Raw genomic sequence first — 13159 nt, 5'->3', positions numbered from 1 at the left:
CTGATAATTTAACACCCCTCCACGAGAGCAGCACTATCACGGCTCCGACAGCCGGATGAGTGACACACAAAGGCCGCCGTTAACGTGCAGCTTTTTCCACATTTCATCTACATTTTTACCTGGAAAGGAGAGTTTTTGTGGCTGTGATTAGCCGTGATTGCTCGTCTTGATCACTTGAAGATGACCACAGGTTTATTAGAGTTGTGTTAAGAGGCCACATGCTCTTTATGATGCATGTCCAGGGACATTTTCACCACCGTGACTCTACTGACACGCTCTGGGATGGCTTCTTAAAAGTGAAAGGCCACAGGTTTCAATTCCCTCATATGTAAATGTCCAACTGTAACTGTTTTTTCATTATGCACACACACACACGTGGGGGTCTGTGCCAAACCATGCATGCGGCTCATGAGAGCGGAGTAATCTGCTAAAATGTTTACCGGCACTTTTCTTTTCCTTTCCTTCCCTCTGACTTTTTTCAGTTCTTGCCAACTCTTTCATATCTGCGTTACAGTTCCTGCTCCGACATTTCTCATCACCAGCAACAAATGTGAATAAATGCACAGAGAAATGCCCTGCAAGTCATAGTTATTGCAACATAAAATATATTGCCTGCATTTCAACATGGGACTTGTGCAGGTGATGTCATTTTAAATGTTCTCAACAGTTAAGTTCATCAACGGGCTTCCAGGCAAAAGGTGGAGCCCCTCCGAAATGTCCATCCTTGTTTCGGCACATTAAATAATTTTTGGACTTCTGGGTGGCATGGAAAAGCAATAAAGTTTAAAGCAGGAACTGTTTCCTGGACGTCTCACATTGGTTTCTGAGAGACTGCAAATCAAGAAGGGAGCTTACTGTAAATATTCCATCTTGTATTTTGTAACATGTTAAGTAACCGTAGATGTCCAGAAACATCCGACAGTTACCTGTTTTTACAGGAGCAGCACTTTAGCAGCTTTTTCCCGCTGGGCTTCAGATTTCCGCCTCACCGAGACGCACGCAGACGAGCTGCTGACACGCTTAGGTAGTCTGACTTCACTTGAGCTGACAGAAATGAAGAGAGAAAATGCTTTTGAGGTCGAGGGATTTGGGGGGAAAACCTTTTTCCACTAGTCCTCAGTTTTCCACAACGTCATATAAACGTCAGATAAAACTAATAAAATCTGACTGATAGAAGCACACGAGATGCACCAACGTCTGACTGGTTCTGGGTCTGTTAGTTTGTTTAACCAGAGTAACTGAAGTCGTGACCCGTTTAACCCACCGACCTCCCGAGTCCATCCCTGCATTCTGCAAACCCCCTCCCCTCTGGAGTTCACCGGGGCGCCAGCCTCCATCAGCTCAGAAGCTGCCGTCCTCCATCAGGTAGATGTGCCGCTGGGGAAGTGTACGAGGAGTAACCCATCGGCCTTCCCGAGCCCACGCTGGCTCTCCTGATAGACCTTATCTGTGCCGTCAGCCATTCAGCCATTTCCCCCTCCCTGGTTCCCCGCACACACGGCCAGAGCCGGGTGTCGGCACCACCGGGTCACCTTCCTCCCTCACGGACACCTAACTAGTGGGTCGAAGATGTTTAGGAACCGTTTAACTTCTGCTGCTACTAGAATGATGTGCACTCAAGAAAACATAAAAGGGCTCCTCACACACACACACACACACACACACACACACACACACACACACCATGATCAGGATCCGTGTATGGATTGATGGGTGATTAAAAGCCGACTGAATAGTGAACCGGGTCTGTGAAGGCTGCCATCACTTTAAAGGAAATGAAAGACTCGAATATGACGAGCAGCTCTCGCTTCTCCCTCAGCTTTCAGTCTGCCAGAGAGAGGAAGTTTTGACAGCCTCATGAAACGCCAGTTCAGACTCCGTAGTCTCAGTAGTCCCCGTGTAAAACACATCATCTCACTTCCCTTTCTCCTCGCTATCCCTAACAGACGGAGCACATCTCCAAACTGAGCTGGAGAAGCCTCCACTTCGGGGGGGGGGGTTTCTTGCTCCGGCAGAGGTCACAGAGCAGCCCGAGCCCTGCAAACCTGGAGGCAACACCTCGTTCTCTGATCTAATACTTTCCATTTAGCTCAACGACTCTTTATATCCAAATAAGGGCAAAAGCCATGGATGCACCGAAGAGGCGTGCTTGTGTGTGTGCGTGCGTGTGTGTGTGTGTGTGTGTGTGTGTGTGTGCGTGTGAGAGAAAGCAAAGGGTGTGCTACTGCGGCGTTTAACGTGCGGAGGGCGGAGTTGAAAGCCTTCCTGACAACGCCTGTGGTCGTATAAGCTGACTTCTCGGTTTTTCTCAGTTTTGTTTTTAGCTTGCAGCTCTCGTGAAATGACTTCACCCACACGTCGCCTAAAGAAGTGGGAGCTTCGGCTTTCACTTGAGGGGGAGCACACTTAGAAAAAGGCCCAGTTTGATCGTGGAACAGGAGAAAAGAGGGATTAAAGGCCAACAGTCACTTCCCCCCCTGAACTCATCAGCACATGCGCTCTTTTCAGCTCAAACCCACATGGAGGTGTACAAACCGAGACGTGTGGTTTATTTCTCATCTGGGTGACAAGTGTCCTGAAGAAAGAGGCTCAAAAAGTCTCTCTTCCGCTCACAATGGAAAAAAGAAATATTCATTCATGTCGGCATTTGAATAATAGTGACATTTCGTTTGTATAATGTTCAATTTAAATTGTAGAAGAAAAGAAAAGGAAAATAAGACAAAAAAGGCTCCAAGTAGTGAAATTGAACAAATGTTTTCTGAGCTTGACTCTAAAATTCCAGCTTCATGTTCATTTCACCACTTGGTTTCAGTTAAAAGAAGCTGTCAGTACTTGAATGAGTATTAGACATTACACATAAGTCCACCGTGTTCATTTTTTCTTTTCATGTGGCAGCTAAAAAGAAGATAAGAAAACAAGGTGGGCATCACTGAAGTTTAACATTTAAGCAGGAAGTGAAAAGGTGAAGGTCTCCGAGTCGGGGGAGCAGATAAAACACGCAAGTTACAAAAAAAAAACCACGTTAAAAACACGCTCAACGTTAATAAAATATTTAGTAATTGAGCGAAGTGTCAGCAGCCAGGCCGACACAGAGGATGCAGATCAATGGATCCAGCTCAGTTTTTGACCTCTGACCTAAATGTAGCAGCCAAAGGAGGAAAAAAGAAATCTAATTTACCAGAAACTGCTTCTTGATAGTCATTCATTAACCCTGTACTTTTTACTTCAGTATTTCTGGTTTCATCTGTGCTCCCCTGGCGACTTGTGACTTTACGATAATCTATATTTGGCAGGCAAATGTTCTACCGTTAATGTAATAACAGCCATTTAGATCAACCAAGTCTCAAAGCTTATTTTAATGTCACTGCTGTTGATCTTTGCTGTTTTGGACAGTTTTGACATAAAATATTTAAACTGAAATACTTGTTTCTGGTCCTCATTACATTTGACGGACACTGATGTAGTAGTTTTAAAGCTGTGGACATTGAGATTCTGTCTGGTGTTCCACAAGGCTCAATCTTCTTCCCACTGCACTTTAATCTAAACACTGCACTGATCAATACTGTCATAAAAGAATTGCAGCATACTTTTACCCATTTGCAGATGATACACCTTTCTATATTCATAACTTCTTTGATGTTATCAGGGTCATGGGGGTCTGCTGGAGCACATCCCAGCTGAAACTTGGCATCACTGTCTCTGAAATACAAAGAATAAGTCAGAGCCCTTGAAATGATCACAAAACCTTCATTTTGAAAGTCACATTGCCAAGGGTGAGGAGTTTGGTCTGCAGAGTAGAGTAACTGCTTCTCTGCTGCTAACTAGCCATTTAGTCAGGATTCCTCCTGAAAGTCCCTCTCAGGAGGTTCAACGGACCAGAGGCTGACCCAGAACACCCAGGAGAGGTTATATTTCTTTACAGGTCTGGGAATGGAGGGACAGTCTCCACGGCAGCATTACCCACCGTTGGTGCAGTACCCCACGCCTCCTCAGTTCACTCTAAATGCACCATACACTTGAACCATACACTTGAAAAAGTAATTTATTTGTTTGTTATTCCCCCAAGGTCTATGCTTAATCCATTTTCTGTATTTCATTGGAAGAGGAGATAATCCAACCAATCAGCAGGACTGCTCCAGCCAATGAAAACGCAAGCAGCCAGGATTAAACATCTACAGATACAACCGTGGTATGAAAATCCTTTTCAGTTGAGAATCAGGACTCTCCAACCACCAGAGGAAGTATTTCTCGTCGTTCCCACACGTGAGCCTAATTGAGCTGACGAAAATCCTTTCTCACTGTCAAACACACACTTTAGACGTTCCCAGGCCTCCGGTCAGCCACCGTGTGTCTGCAGCTGAACTTACAACCTGTTTTATCTACAGTTTGTTGTGCGTGTGGTTGTTGTGGTTTTAACTCATCTCAAATATCCCAAACCCGTGACGTTGAATAACATAAGATAAACCAAACTGCCAATTAGATTTTGCTGCCAATGTTTCTATACATTCATTGACTAAGATGCCGAATGCAGGCCTTATGTTGGTATTTTTCTGCAGTCGTGTAAATACCTCTCTAAAGGAACAGCAGGTGTAGGCAGCTCTCATTTCTCGTGAGTTGCATTTTGACGGATAAAGCAGGTTTCATTTTATCTGCTTGTTTCTGTGAAAATTATCCCTGAGAACAGATGGAGGAACCTTTTTACCACATAATCTATATTCACAGTTTGTAACACAGATGTAACTTCCTTACTAAAATAAAAGTGTTTCGTCAATTTAGGTCATTCAGTGTCATCCTCACATACCTAAAAGAAACATTGTGGCCTTTCCAGAAGAGAAAGATGAGAAACTCGGCTGGATAAAAGAAATTTTTACCTGATATCACAAGACCAATGCATCTTTTTTGTTCTACTTTGTGTTTGTCACTAAACTATAAACCTGCTACATGTGAAATCATGTTTCTTTATTTTATTTTCTCGACACCAGTGCCTAGTCAGTTGGGAGTGGTTTCTGAAACCGTGTCTTTGAAAGACCACGTTAGAGGTGTGGAAACATGAAGACAGCAGTAACTGTAGCTCTGCGTGCTCCGTTGTAGTTTTAAAACATTCTAAGCGAGTGACCTTCATCTTTCCAGAAAATATGAAATCAGACAAAGCATGAACCCTCCGGCATGAACCGTGTTATCCTCTTGAACACCATTTGATACACACAACAGGTTATGACTCTGAGGAGACGACGAGAGCTAATAAACCTGAGATCATAATCTGTCCGGCCTTTTGTGTAGTGAAACAGTAACTGCAGGTGACAGGTGCATAAATACTTTTACTGATGGAAGGACACATGCAGCGCAGGATCACGTTTCTGGAAGAGCTGAATCCTGTACCCCCTCCCTGTCTGCAGCCTCTGCTGCTGCATGAGGGCCTGGAGCTCAGTTAAAAGCGCCACCTTGTGGTCCATTTGAATAAAAACTGTCGTTTGGTGACCGGACAAGGCCTGTATTTTCTCCTCAGGGTCAACAGCATTTCCCAGCATGCATTCTTGCACAGCTACAACCCTTAAGAGGTTCCTTTTGGTGTGTTTTTAAATGTTCTCACATCACTACACATAATCTTGCTAATTCTGAAAAAAGTGAATAAGTGACTTCTGAAACTGAGAAATATATGAATATATATATATCTGTCTATCTGACTATCTCTCTCTCTCTCTCTCTCTCTCTCTCTCTCTCTCTCTATCTATCTATCTATCTATCTATCTATCTATCTATGTATGTGTTTGTATGTATGTATGTATGATCCAATAATGAAGAGCAATACTCTGAATTATGATTAAATAGATTGTAAATTCATCCTTGGCAACAACAACCTTCATCAAGGTTTTAGGACATTATTTGTATATGCGGACAAGTTTAAAACATTTAACCTGGGTTGAAGTCTGGATATGGACTTGGGCATTTAAAAACCTTGATCCTTTCTGTTTTCTGATGTAGATTTGCTGCTGCGCATCTTTTTACAAGAGCCTCTCTCCTGACAGGTTTTTCAAGCAAACCATACCTTTTCAGTTGTTTTTGTCTTTTTTAATAACTTTGCTGTCCTGGACTTCAACATTGAGCATGCCCAGTCAGCTCTCTTTGAGCAATGCCATGTGATCGTGGGATAAATTTGTGACAATATCCTCTCATGGCAAGATTAACCGCCGTCCTATAAATTTCCACTTGTGAACAATGTCTAGCTGTTAAATATTGAAATTTAAATAGTTTTGAAATGGTTTTATGACAATTTCCAGATTGATGGACAAGTTGCTCCTTTAACACCATTGTTTCTCTTCCCTGTTTTAATGTTGACAAGCCCTAGATTGCCCGGTAAACTGCTTTTGTGGAGGTCTGCATGTCCCCTGATGATAAATTCCTCAATTCCCCCTTGTGAAAGCAGAAAGGGGGTCACGTAGTATTGCCCACTTTTTTCTTCACTTAATTTTTTTTTTATAAACAGATTGCAAAGAAAAAAAATTGCATGCTGTTCATTTGAAGTTGTATTTATCTAATACAAAGATCCACAACAATCAGGTGGTTAATGTTTTTGCACACAAAAAAAATCATAATTAAAAGAGGAGGCAATAACTTAGGTATGACTAGGTAAGAGCTCAGAGGCTATTTTAAAATACTTTTTGTCCAAGGGAAATTAATTAATTCAAAGCGGATAAGTCAACAGAACTGTGACTTTAACCTGAAAGAAAGAAGTGTGTTGCAGTGTAGATGAAAAGCCTCACCACTTAATATTTAAGGGGATGGATATCAGGGGTAAAACAGCAAGACACCAAGTATCAGTAGAGAACAGTTTTGCATGCGAAGGTCACAGAAGTGAAATCCACATCTTTTCAACCCCTCCCACAGTTACCAGTGAGCAGAGCTGCATCATGTAGAGCTCTGTTGGCTGTGACGTTACTCGCTCAGCAGTGCTGAATGCTGTGTCATCCTGCAGACTGTCTCCCTTTGCTGCAGAGAAGTGAGCTATTTTTAGGTCCGTTTTCTGGGAAGCAGTCATCGTTAGCAGAGGGACAGATTCTTCACTGTCCGCAGACTTTTTACTGTCCACACACTATCAAAAATATTGGTGTAAGACGATGGAGGGCAGAGCTCCTCTGTGGTACCTGTTCCCGCCCTGACGTCAATAAATCTGCACCAAAACAGACACAATGACTAAAATGTATGAAAAAACAGGCCTTTATTTTTATCTGTTACTCAAAGAAATACAATTTCGTTCTTATTACTTGTGTTAACGTGTCTTATTACAACAATAACAAAAAAAAACATTTAACAACTCCGGGACATCACAGATGTGGCGTTGCAGCTCCAATGAGGATAATCCAATGACTAAAAACAGGAAATGGACTCATGTCTTCACTGCTGTGTCCCTGGATTTGTAGATCACTCCTCTGCTCTTCAACTCTCTCACCACACCTTTAAAAAGGAAGAAAATCACAGGTAACGTAAGCTGCAGGAAAGTTAAACAGAACACTTATCAGGAAACAGATGGCTATTTATTTTCTCAGCGGGAAGAATGCTGAATTCATCGTACCTGGAGGTAATCTGCCCGTCACAGATACTGCATATACACCTGGTTTGAAGTTGCCTGCAGGACAGTGAGAAATGAAACTTTTATCTCACAAAATAATTGAAATGAAACTTAACCGTGTGCATTTTTGCAGTTGTGAGTTGTCATTTCCTCAAGGAAAAACATTCACACACTGTTCATACAACAGTCTGCTAGTACTACAGCTGCAGGACTAACGTCAAAATAATGCATTGTGTAAATTTGAAAACACTAACTTAAAACTATAGTCCTGCCAATTCTAAAAAAAAAATATACAAAAAAAAAACAAAACACAAATTTCAGATGAAAAGAGGTTCAGATTTTAAAAGTTTAAAATTTTTCTATGGCCATTTTACGTCACATTTAGATCAGCTTTTACCACAAATGTCTAAGACAAGTAATAAAGCAAACACCTATTTTAAGGCAAGGTCTGAACAGTGTTATTTAGGGATTCTTTGATGAAATGAAATACATTTTTAGGGTGTTTTCACAGTTGTAATTATCAGTTGTCCTCACTTCTGGCTGAATTAGGTTAGAGCTTCATGAAAAGAAGCACACTGCACTAGCAGCAGGAACTTATAAATCAGATCCTTGTAGCACTGCCACATAATAAAAAAGGATTGACATTTCACTGCTGGCTGTAGTTTACTACTAGGACATTTGTATTCCCATAAATTTTGCCCTTGAATAATGTTCAGTGCCATACTATTTAAACATTTTCAATGTTATATTATAGCATTTATTTCTGTCTGCCTGGGTCATGTATTGGATGACGTATTAGCCGGTGGTAATACGACTTGCCTGTCAGATAGACCAACACGTCAAATGTAAAGTGAACCTTTAATCACTAAGCATGGGGGAGTCTGGGGAAGGTGGGTGTAACAAGGCGTCCATCAGATTACTGAACAACCTTCCAGTGAAAAGATAACGCACTGATGAGACAATTCCAAAAACTATTTTCATTGGTGTTTGCATTCAGTTAGGACTGCTTCATCTTGTGGACACATGCAATTGTGTGAATAATACACTGATATGTGTGTGTATAAATGTTAAGAGTGTTTTTCTGCAAGTTTTATTTTGTTGCCATTCTTTATTTTAGCCTGGTTGAAAATGTGACTGTAAATTCGCCAAAAGGTAAGCAAATCAAAGTTTTACTAGTCTGGTTGTTGCATCCTCACCTATTCTCTGCCATTTAGCCACCCAGCTGTCTTCAGGGCTCATCATTGCTACAACACTGTGAAAACACAGACAATGTGGGTTGGCAGCAGGGAAATCAACATTTTTAAAATAGACACAGAATCAGAGCTGTGTGTGCTTTTACCCATCAAATGAGGAACTTGTGCATTCGTAAACCATCTCTCTGTTTCCTTTCATCTGAAGGTAGGACTCGCAGTTGTCACAACCATCGTATTCAAACTGGTCAATGGTCTGAAGGAGAAGTGAAGAAAAGGGGGTGGTTCACCAGAGTTTGGTTAAAGGTTCAAAAGAAAACACACAACACACCATAGACAAAAAGTTGTTCAAATATTGAAGCTAGGAAACTGGACCACATTACACCTACATCCAGTGAGTCAAAGGATAGAGTTTAAAATCTTACTGCTGGTCTACAAAGCACTGAATGGTGTTGGACCAAAATACATGCTTGATCTGTTAGTTCCTATGAAGCTCCCAGACCCCTGAGGTTCATCTGGATCTGGTTTGTTGTGGTTCCCAAGAACCAGAACCAAGCAAGGTGAGGCAGTTCAGTTATTCTGCTCCTCACCGGTGGAACAAACTTCCTGTAGACCTGAGGTCTGCTCCAACTGTAGATCCTTTAAATCAGGCCTAAAAACATTACTGTTTACTGAAGCGTACTCTTAAGAGATAAGATAAGATAAGATAAACCTTTAATAGTCCCACAGAGGGGAAATTTGCAGTTTACAGCAGCAAAGGGGATAGTGCAAAAAACAAGAGGCATCAATAGAGAAGTAATAACACAGTAATAATAATAATAATAATAATAATAATAATAACACTATAAACAGTAAACTGGTATATACAATAATAATAATAAGAAGAAAAATAAATAATAAGAAATACTAGTATATAAAAAGATAAACAGACGGATATATACAGATGGATATTTACATAATTGCATGTTGCAGTGAATAAATGTAATAAAAAAATTTAATAAAATAAATCTTCAATTAAATACTTACCTGCTGTACTCTACTGCCCTTACTTTTTAACAACTTGTGCTTTGTATTATTTTACCTATTTTCTTGTTTATTTGTTATTTACTGTTTAATGTGTCTTGCTGCTTTTAATGTTGATGTAAAGCACTTTGAATTACCTTGTGTTGAATTGTGCTATACAGATAAACTTGCTTTGCTATGAGAGACTATAGGAGACTTGAACCACCAGCTTGTGTTTTATCATACATTAAACATTAAATAAAATTCGCCACAAAATAAATGAAATTACTTTTTTTTTATAAACTGAATTCGTGGACATAAGATTAACATTTAAGGAAGAAAAGCGCAGCAGCTTGACGTTAGCTCAGCAGCTCAGCAGCTCAGCAGCGTTTACCTTCACTAACGAACACAGCAGACACGCTCGCAGATGGCGGAGGTCTTTGGGGACCGTTTCCAGTGCCATTGTGTCCCACTTTAGAGGATAAAAACGTAAGAAAGGACCTTAAAAGACCAAAAGGTCCGTTTGTGTTTACAATATTTTCTTCTTCCAGGGGAATGACGTCGAAACGAGAAGGACCACGTGCTATGGCGTCTCTGTTAAATGCCTGAATAAAAATTTAAAATAAAAACAAAAACCCAGAGTCGGTTCATTTGTTCCTGTTTGTAAAGAAATATAATTAACAAACTCGGCCTTTATGTGACATGGATTAATTTATTTCAACCAGCTCACTGGGATTCAGTATACAATAATAAGAAATACTGAAGGTGATTATACCAGACAGGCTGGATGGTGGATGACGAGGATCGATCATTAAAAGCCTGAAACTTGAATTACATTTTCCTCCTTTGAGATCTCTGATTTCTGTTTGCACATTTTAATTAAAAATTTCTGTACACGTTTTCGAATAATTATGCTCAGTTTTATATTTCCACACTCTTACTGCTTTAAAATTACACTGAATGAACTTATCTGCTACAAGTTTGTTGCTTTTCTATGTTAGTTAATCATTGCCAGAGGTGGACAGAGTACTCGACCCCAGTACTTGAGTAAGAGTACAAATACTACTGGTCAAAATTTACTCCGTTACAAGTAAAAGTAGCTCAGTCAAAATATTACTCGAGTAAGAGTAGAAAAGTACTTGCTTTTAAAGGTACTTAAGTATCCAAAAGTAAATGCTTTTAAATTTACTTTAAGTAAAAGTAAGAGTAAGATTAAGAGTAAATTTCTTATTTTCCACATCAGTAAATTACTATATTTTTTCTAAATTAATTTAAGGATCTTTTAACTCTTGTTTCTGAGAATTAACTCCTTGAAACCAGCTGCACTGATGTGCTGCTTTTAGAACCATAATGTTATATAAAACCTGCAGAAACACCAAAAACAAATCAAATGAATGGGATCATAAGAGGACAACAGATGATGCAGAGTTTATTAACAATCACGAACTGAAACTAAATGAACCTGCACCATCCAACTAAGTCTGGATCCCCCTCAGAGACCACTGCTTTACAAAAAAAGCAGGCGTAGCCATTGTTGCGGCTATGTCTTGACTTGTTGCGGCTCTGTCTTGACAAACGCAGGCTACTTTGGCGGTATCGTTTTGAGGAGGCTTGACGTATTTCCGCTTTACGTACATCCCAGTGGAGAGCGTGCACTGTGATAGGTCTCCTCCTTTGACAAAAACAGCTTGTGTCCAATAGGATTTTAGGGAAGAAGAAAAAAGAGCAGACCTGAAAGTAACGAGTACTTTTCAGCCTTCCTAGAAATGTACTCAAGTAAAAGTAAAAATATTTGTCTCTGAAATGTATTCAAGTAAGAGTAATAAGTACCAAAGAAATCTAATACTCAAGTAAAGTACAAATCCTCTGGATATGTACTTAAGTACAGTACTCAAGTAAATTTACTCCGTTACTGTCCACCACTGATCATTGCTCTCAATTTTATTGTAAAATCATTTTTTTGTGCAAATGTTTAGTTATAATTACTTACGTTAAAGTATATTTACATAAATTCACGGAGTTCACTTTTAGTATACTTCTTTTAAACAGTAGTTTTCTGGTCTTGGCAAGGCAAGTTTATTTATATCGCACAATTCAACAACAGGGTGATTCACAATGCTTTACAAAGACGTTAAAATACATAAAAAGCATGATTTAGAGTGTAAACTAATAATAATAGTAATAATAATAATAATAATAATATGATGATGATAAATACATAAAATATAATAAAATTTACAGGATTCAAACCTGAGGGACTCTAACCCGAACAGAATTTATAAGATTTAAAATATGATTAATTAATAATTGACACCTTACAATACAAGCTACAATTTCTGAAGTCTTTGTTTATTATATTCTGTGATAAGGTATGTAAATCACACATCAACCCATTGAAAACAATGTTTACTGTATAAAGGTTAAGTTTTAAAATATAGACATATATTTACTACAATACTACACATACAGATATATATTCATGAAATATTTATTTTATTATATATTTCATAGCCATTTTTATTAAATCAAACATTTGTTCGTTTACATAATGTAGATTCAAAGATTACTTAAGAGATAACATCTGCCTAAAAACAAAAGACTGCCTCAAATATGTTGGAAATGTGGGGCCTTGATGCACTGCATGTTATTATTCCCTCAACAGACAAACCAGAGCCATTTTTGCAACATACGCACTGTAAAAATAAATATGGGCCCTGTAGCCGCTAGGGGCCCCAAACTACAAGGTCAGCCTCAAATTACAGCTTCAGTATTTTCTTTGCTGGTGTGTGTGTGTATGTGGGGGGGTGTTATATCCTTTTCTCACTACATTTTTTTATTTTCTGGCCTCAAATGGCTGTGCTAGCTCAGCTAAATTCAGTAACTTTATATGAGCTTGATCACTTTCTCTCTTATTTCCTTTAATTTTCTAAACTTTAGGTCTAAATTTTTGTCTTTTTCTTCTTATAGTGCTACACAGCAATGTTGACACTCAATGAGTGGCGCTTCTGATATTAGTTACTGTACACTATAAACAACCAATTTCTCCATGTCCCTAACCCGTGTACCACTATAGACTCTTAAATTACAGGACAGATAACCGTGTTGTCACCCATTGTTTTTTGAAGTGTGGTGTAGAAACCTCTTTTTTTCATACAGTACATCTCCATGTTTTAAATGTGTGGGACAAACAGGTCTGGGAAGCTGACTGGAACATTTGCACCTCATATCAATCAAAGGTTCAGCTCCTTAAGCTGATCCATGCTGGAGGAGCTGCAGAGCTGCTGCCAAACATTTGTAGCGTAACATCCTACTGCAAATGTTAGTGAAAACTGCATCATAAAGTTTTGTAGCATGAGAATACCTAATGAGGAAGTGATGGTGGCTACCCAAGGGCTACATC

At 39.5% G+C, this 13159-nt stretch overlaps 1 protein-coding gene across 1 annotated transcript; it reads right to left on the bottom strand.

The window, feature by feature from the left end:
- Window positions 1-7199: 7199 nt before the first annotated feature.
- supt4h1 (SPT4 homolog, DSIF elongation factor subunit) lies at window positions 7200-10329 on the bottom strand. Its single transcript, XM_061740964.1, has 5 exons — window positions 10154-10329; window positions 8907-9013; window positions 8764-8819; window positions 7571-7624; window positions 7200-7452 (listed from the first exon to the last, which is right to left on the bottom strand). The coding sequence occupies exons 1-5, from the start codon at window positions 10220-10222 to the stop codon at window positions 7385-7387; spliced, it is 354 nt and encodes a 117-aa protein (XP_061596948.1). The 5' UTR covers window positions 10223-10329; the 3' UTR covers window positions 7200-7384.
- Window positions 10330-13159: the final 2830 nt, after the last annotated feature.

Source organism: Cololabis saira, chromosome 14, assembly GCF_033807715.1.
Source record: "Cololabis saira isolate AMF1-May2022 chromosome 14, fColSai1.1, whole genome shotgun sequence".
Classification (NCBI taxonomy): Eukaryota; Metazoa; Chordata; class Actinopteri; order Beloniformes; family Belonidae; genus Cololabis; species Cololabis saira.
The sequence above is the reverse complement of the archived record's forward strand: the minus strand, read 5'-3'. Positions and strand labels throughout refer to the sequence as shown.

Bases quoted from the DNA above. Each gene is read 5' to 3' on its own strand.
- supt4h1 (XM_061740964.1), bottom strand. From the start codon at position 10,222: ATGGCACTGGAAACGGTCCCCAAAGACCTCCGCCATCTGCGAGCGTGT. The intron at 8,820-8,906 runs GTAAAAGCACAC...GTGTTTTCACAG, and splicing joins ACAAGTTCCTCATTTGATGG to TGTTGTAGCAATGATGAGCC. The intron at 7,453-7,570 runs GTACGATGAATT...TCCTTTTTAAAG, and splicing joins GACGGGCAGATTACCTCCAG to GTGTGGTGAGAGAGTTGAAG.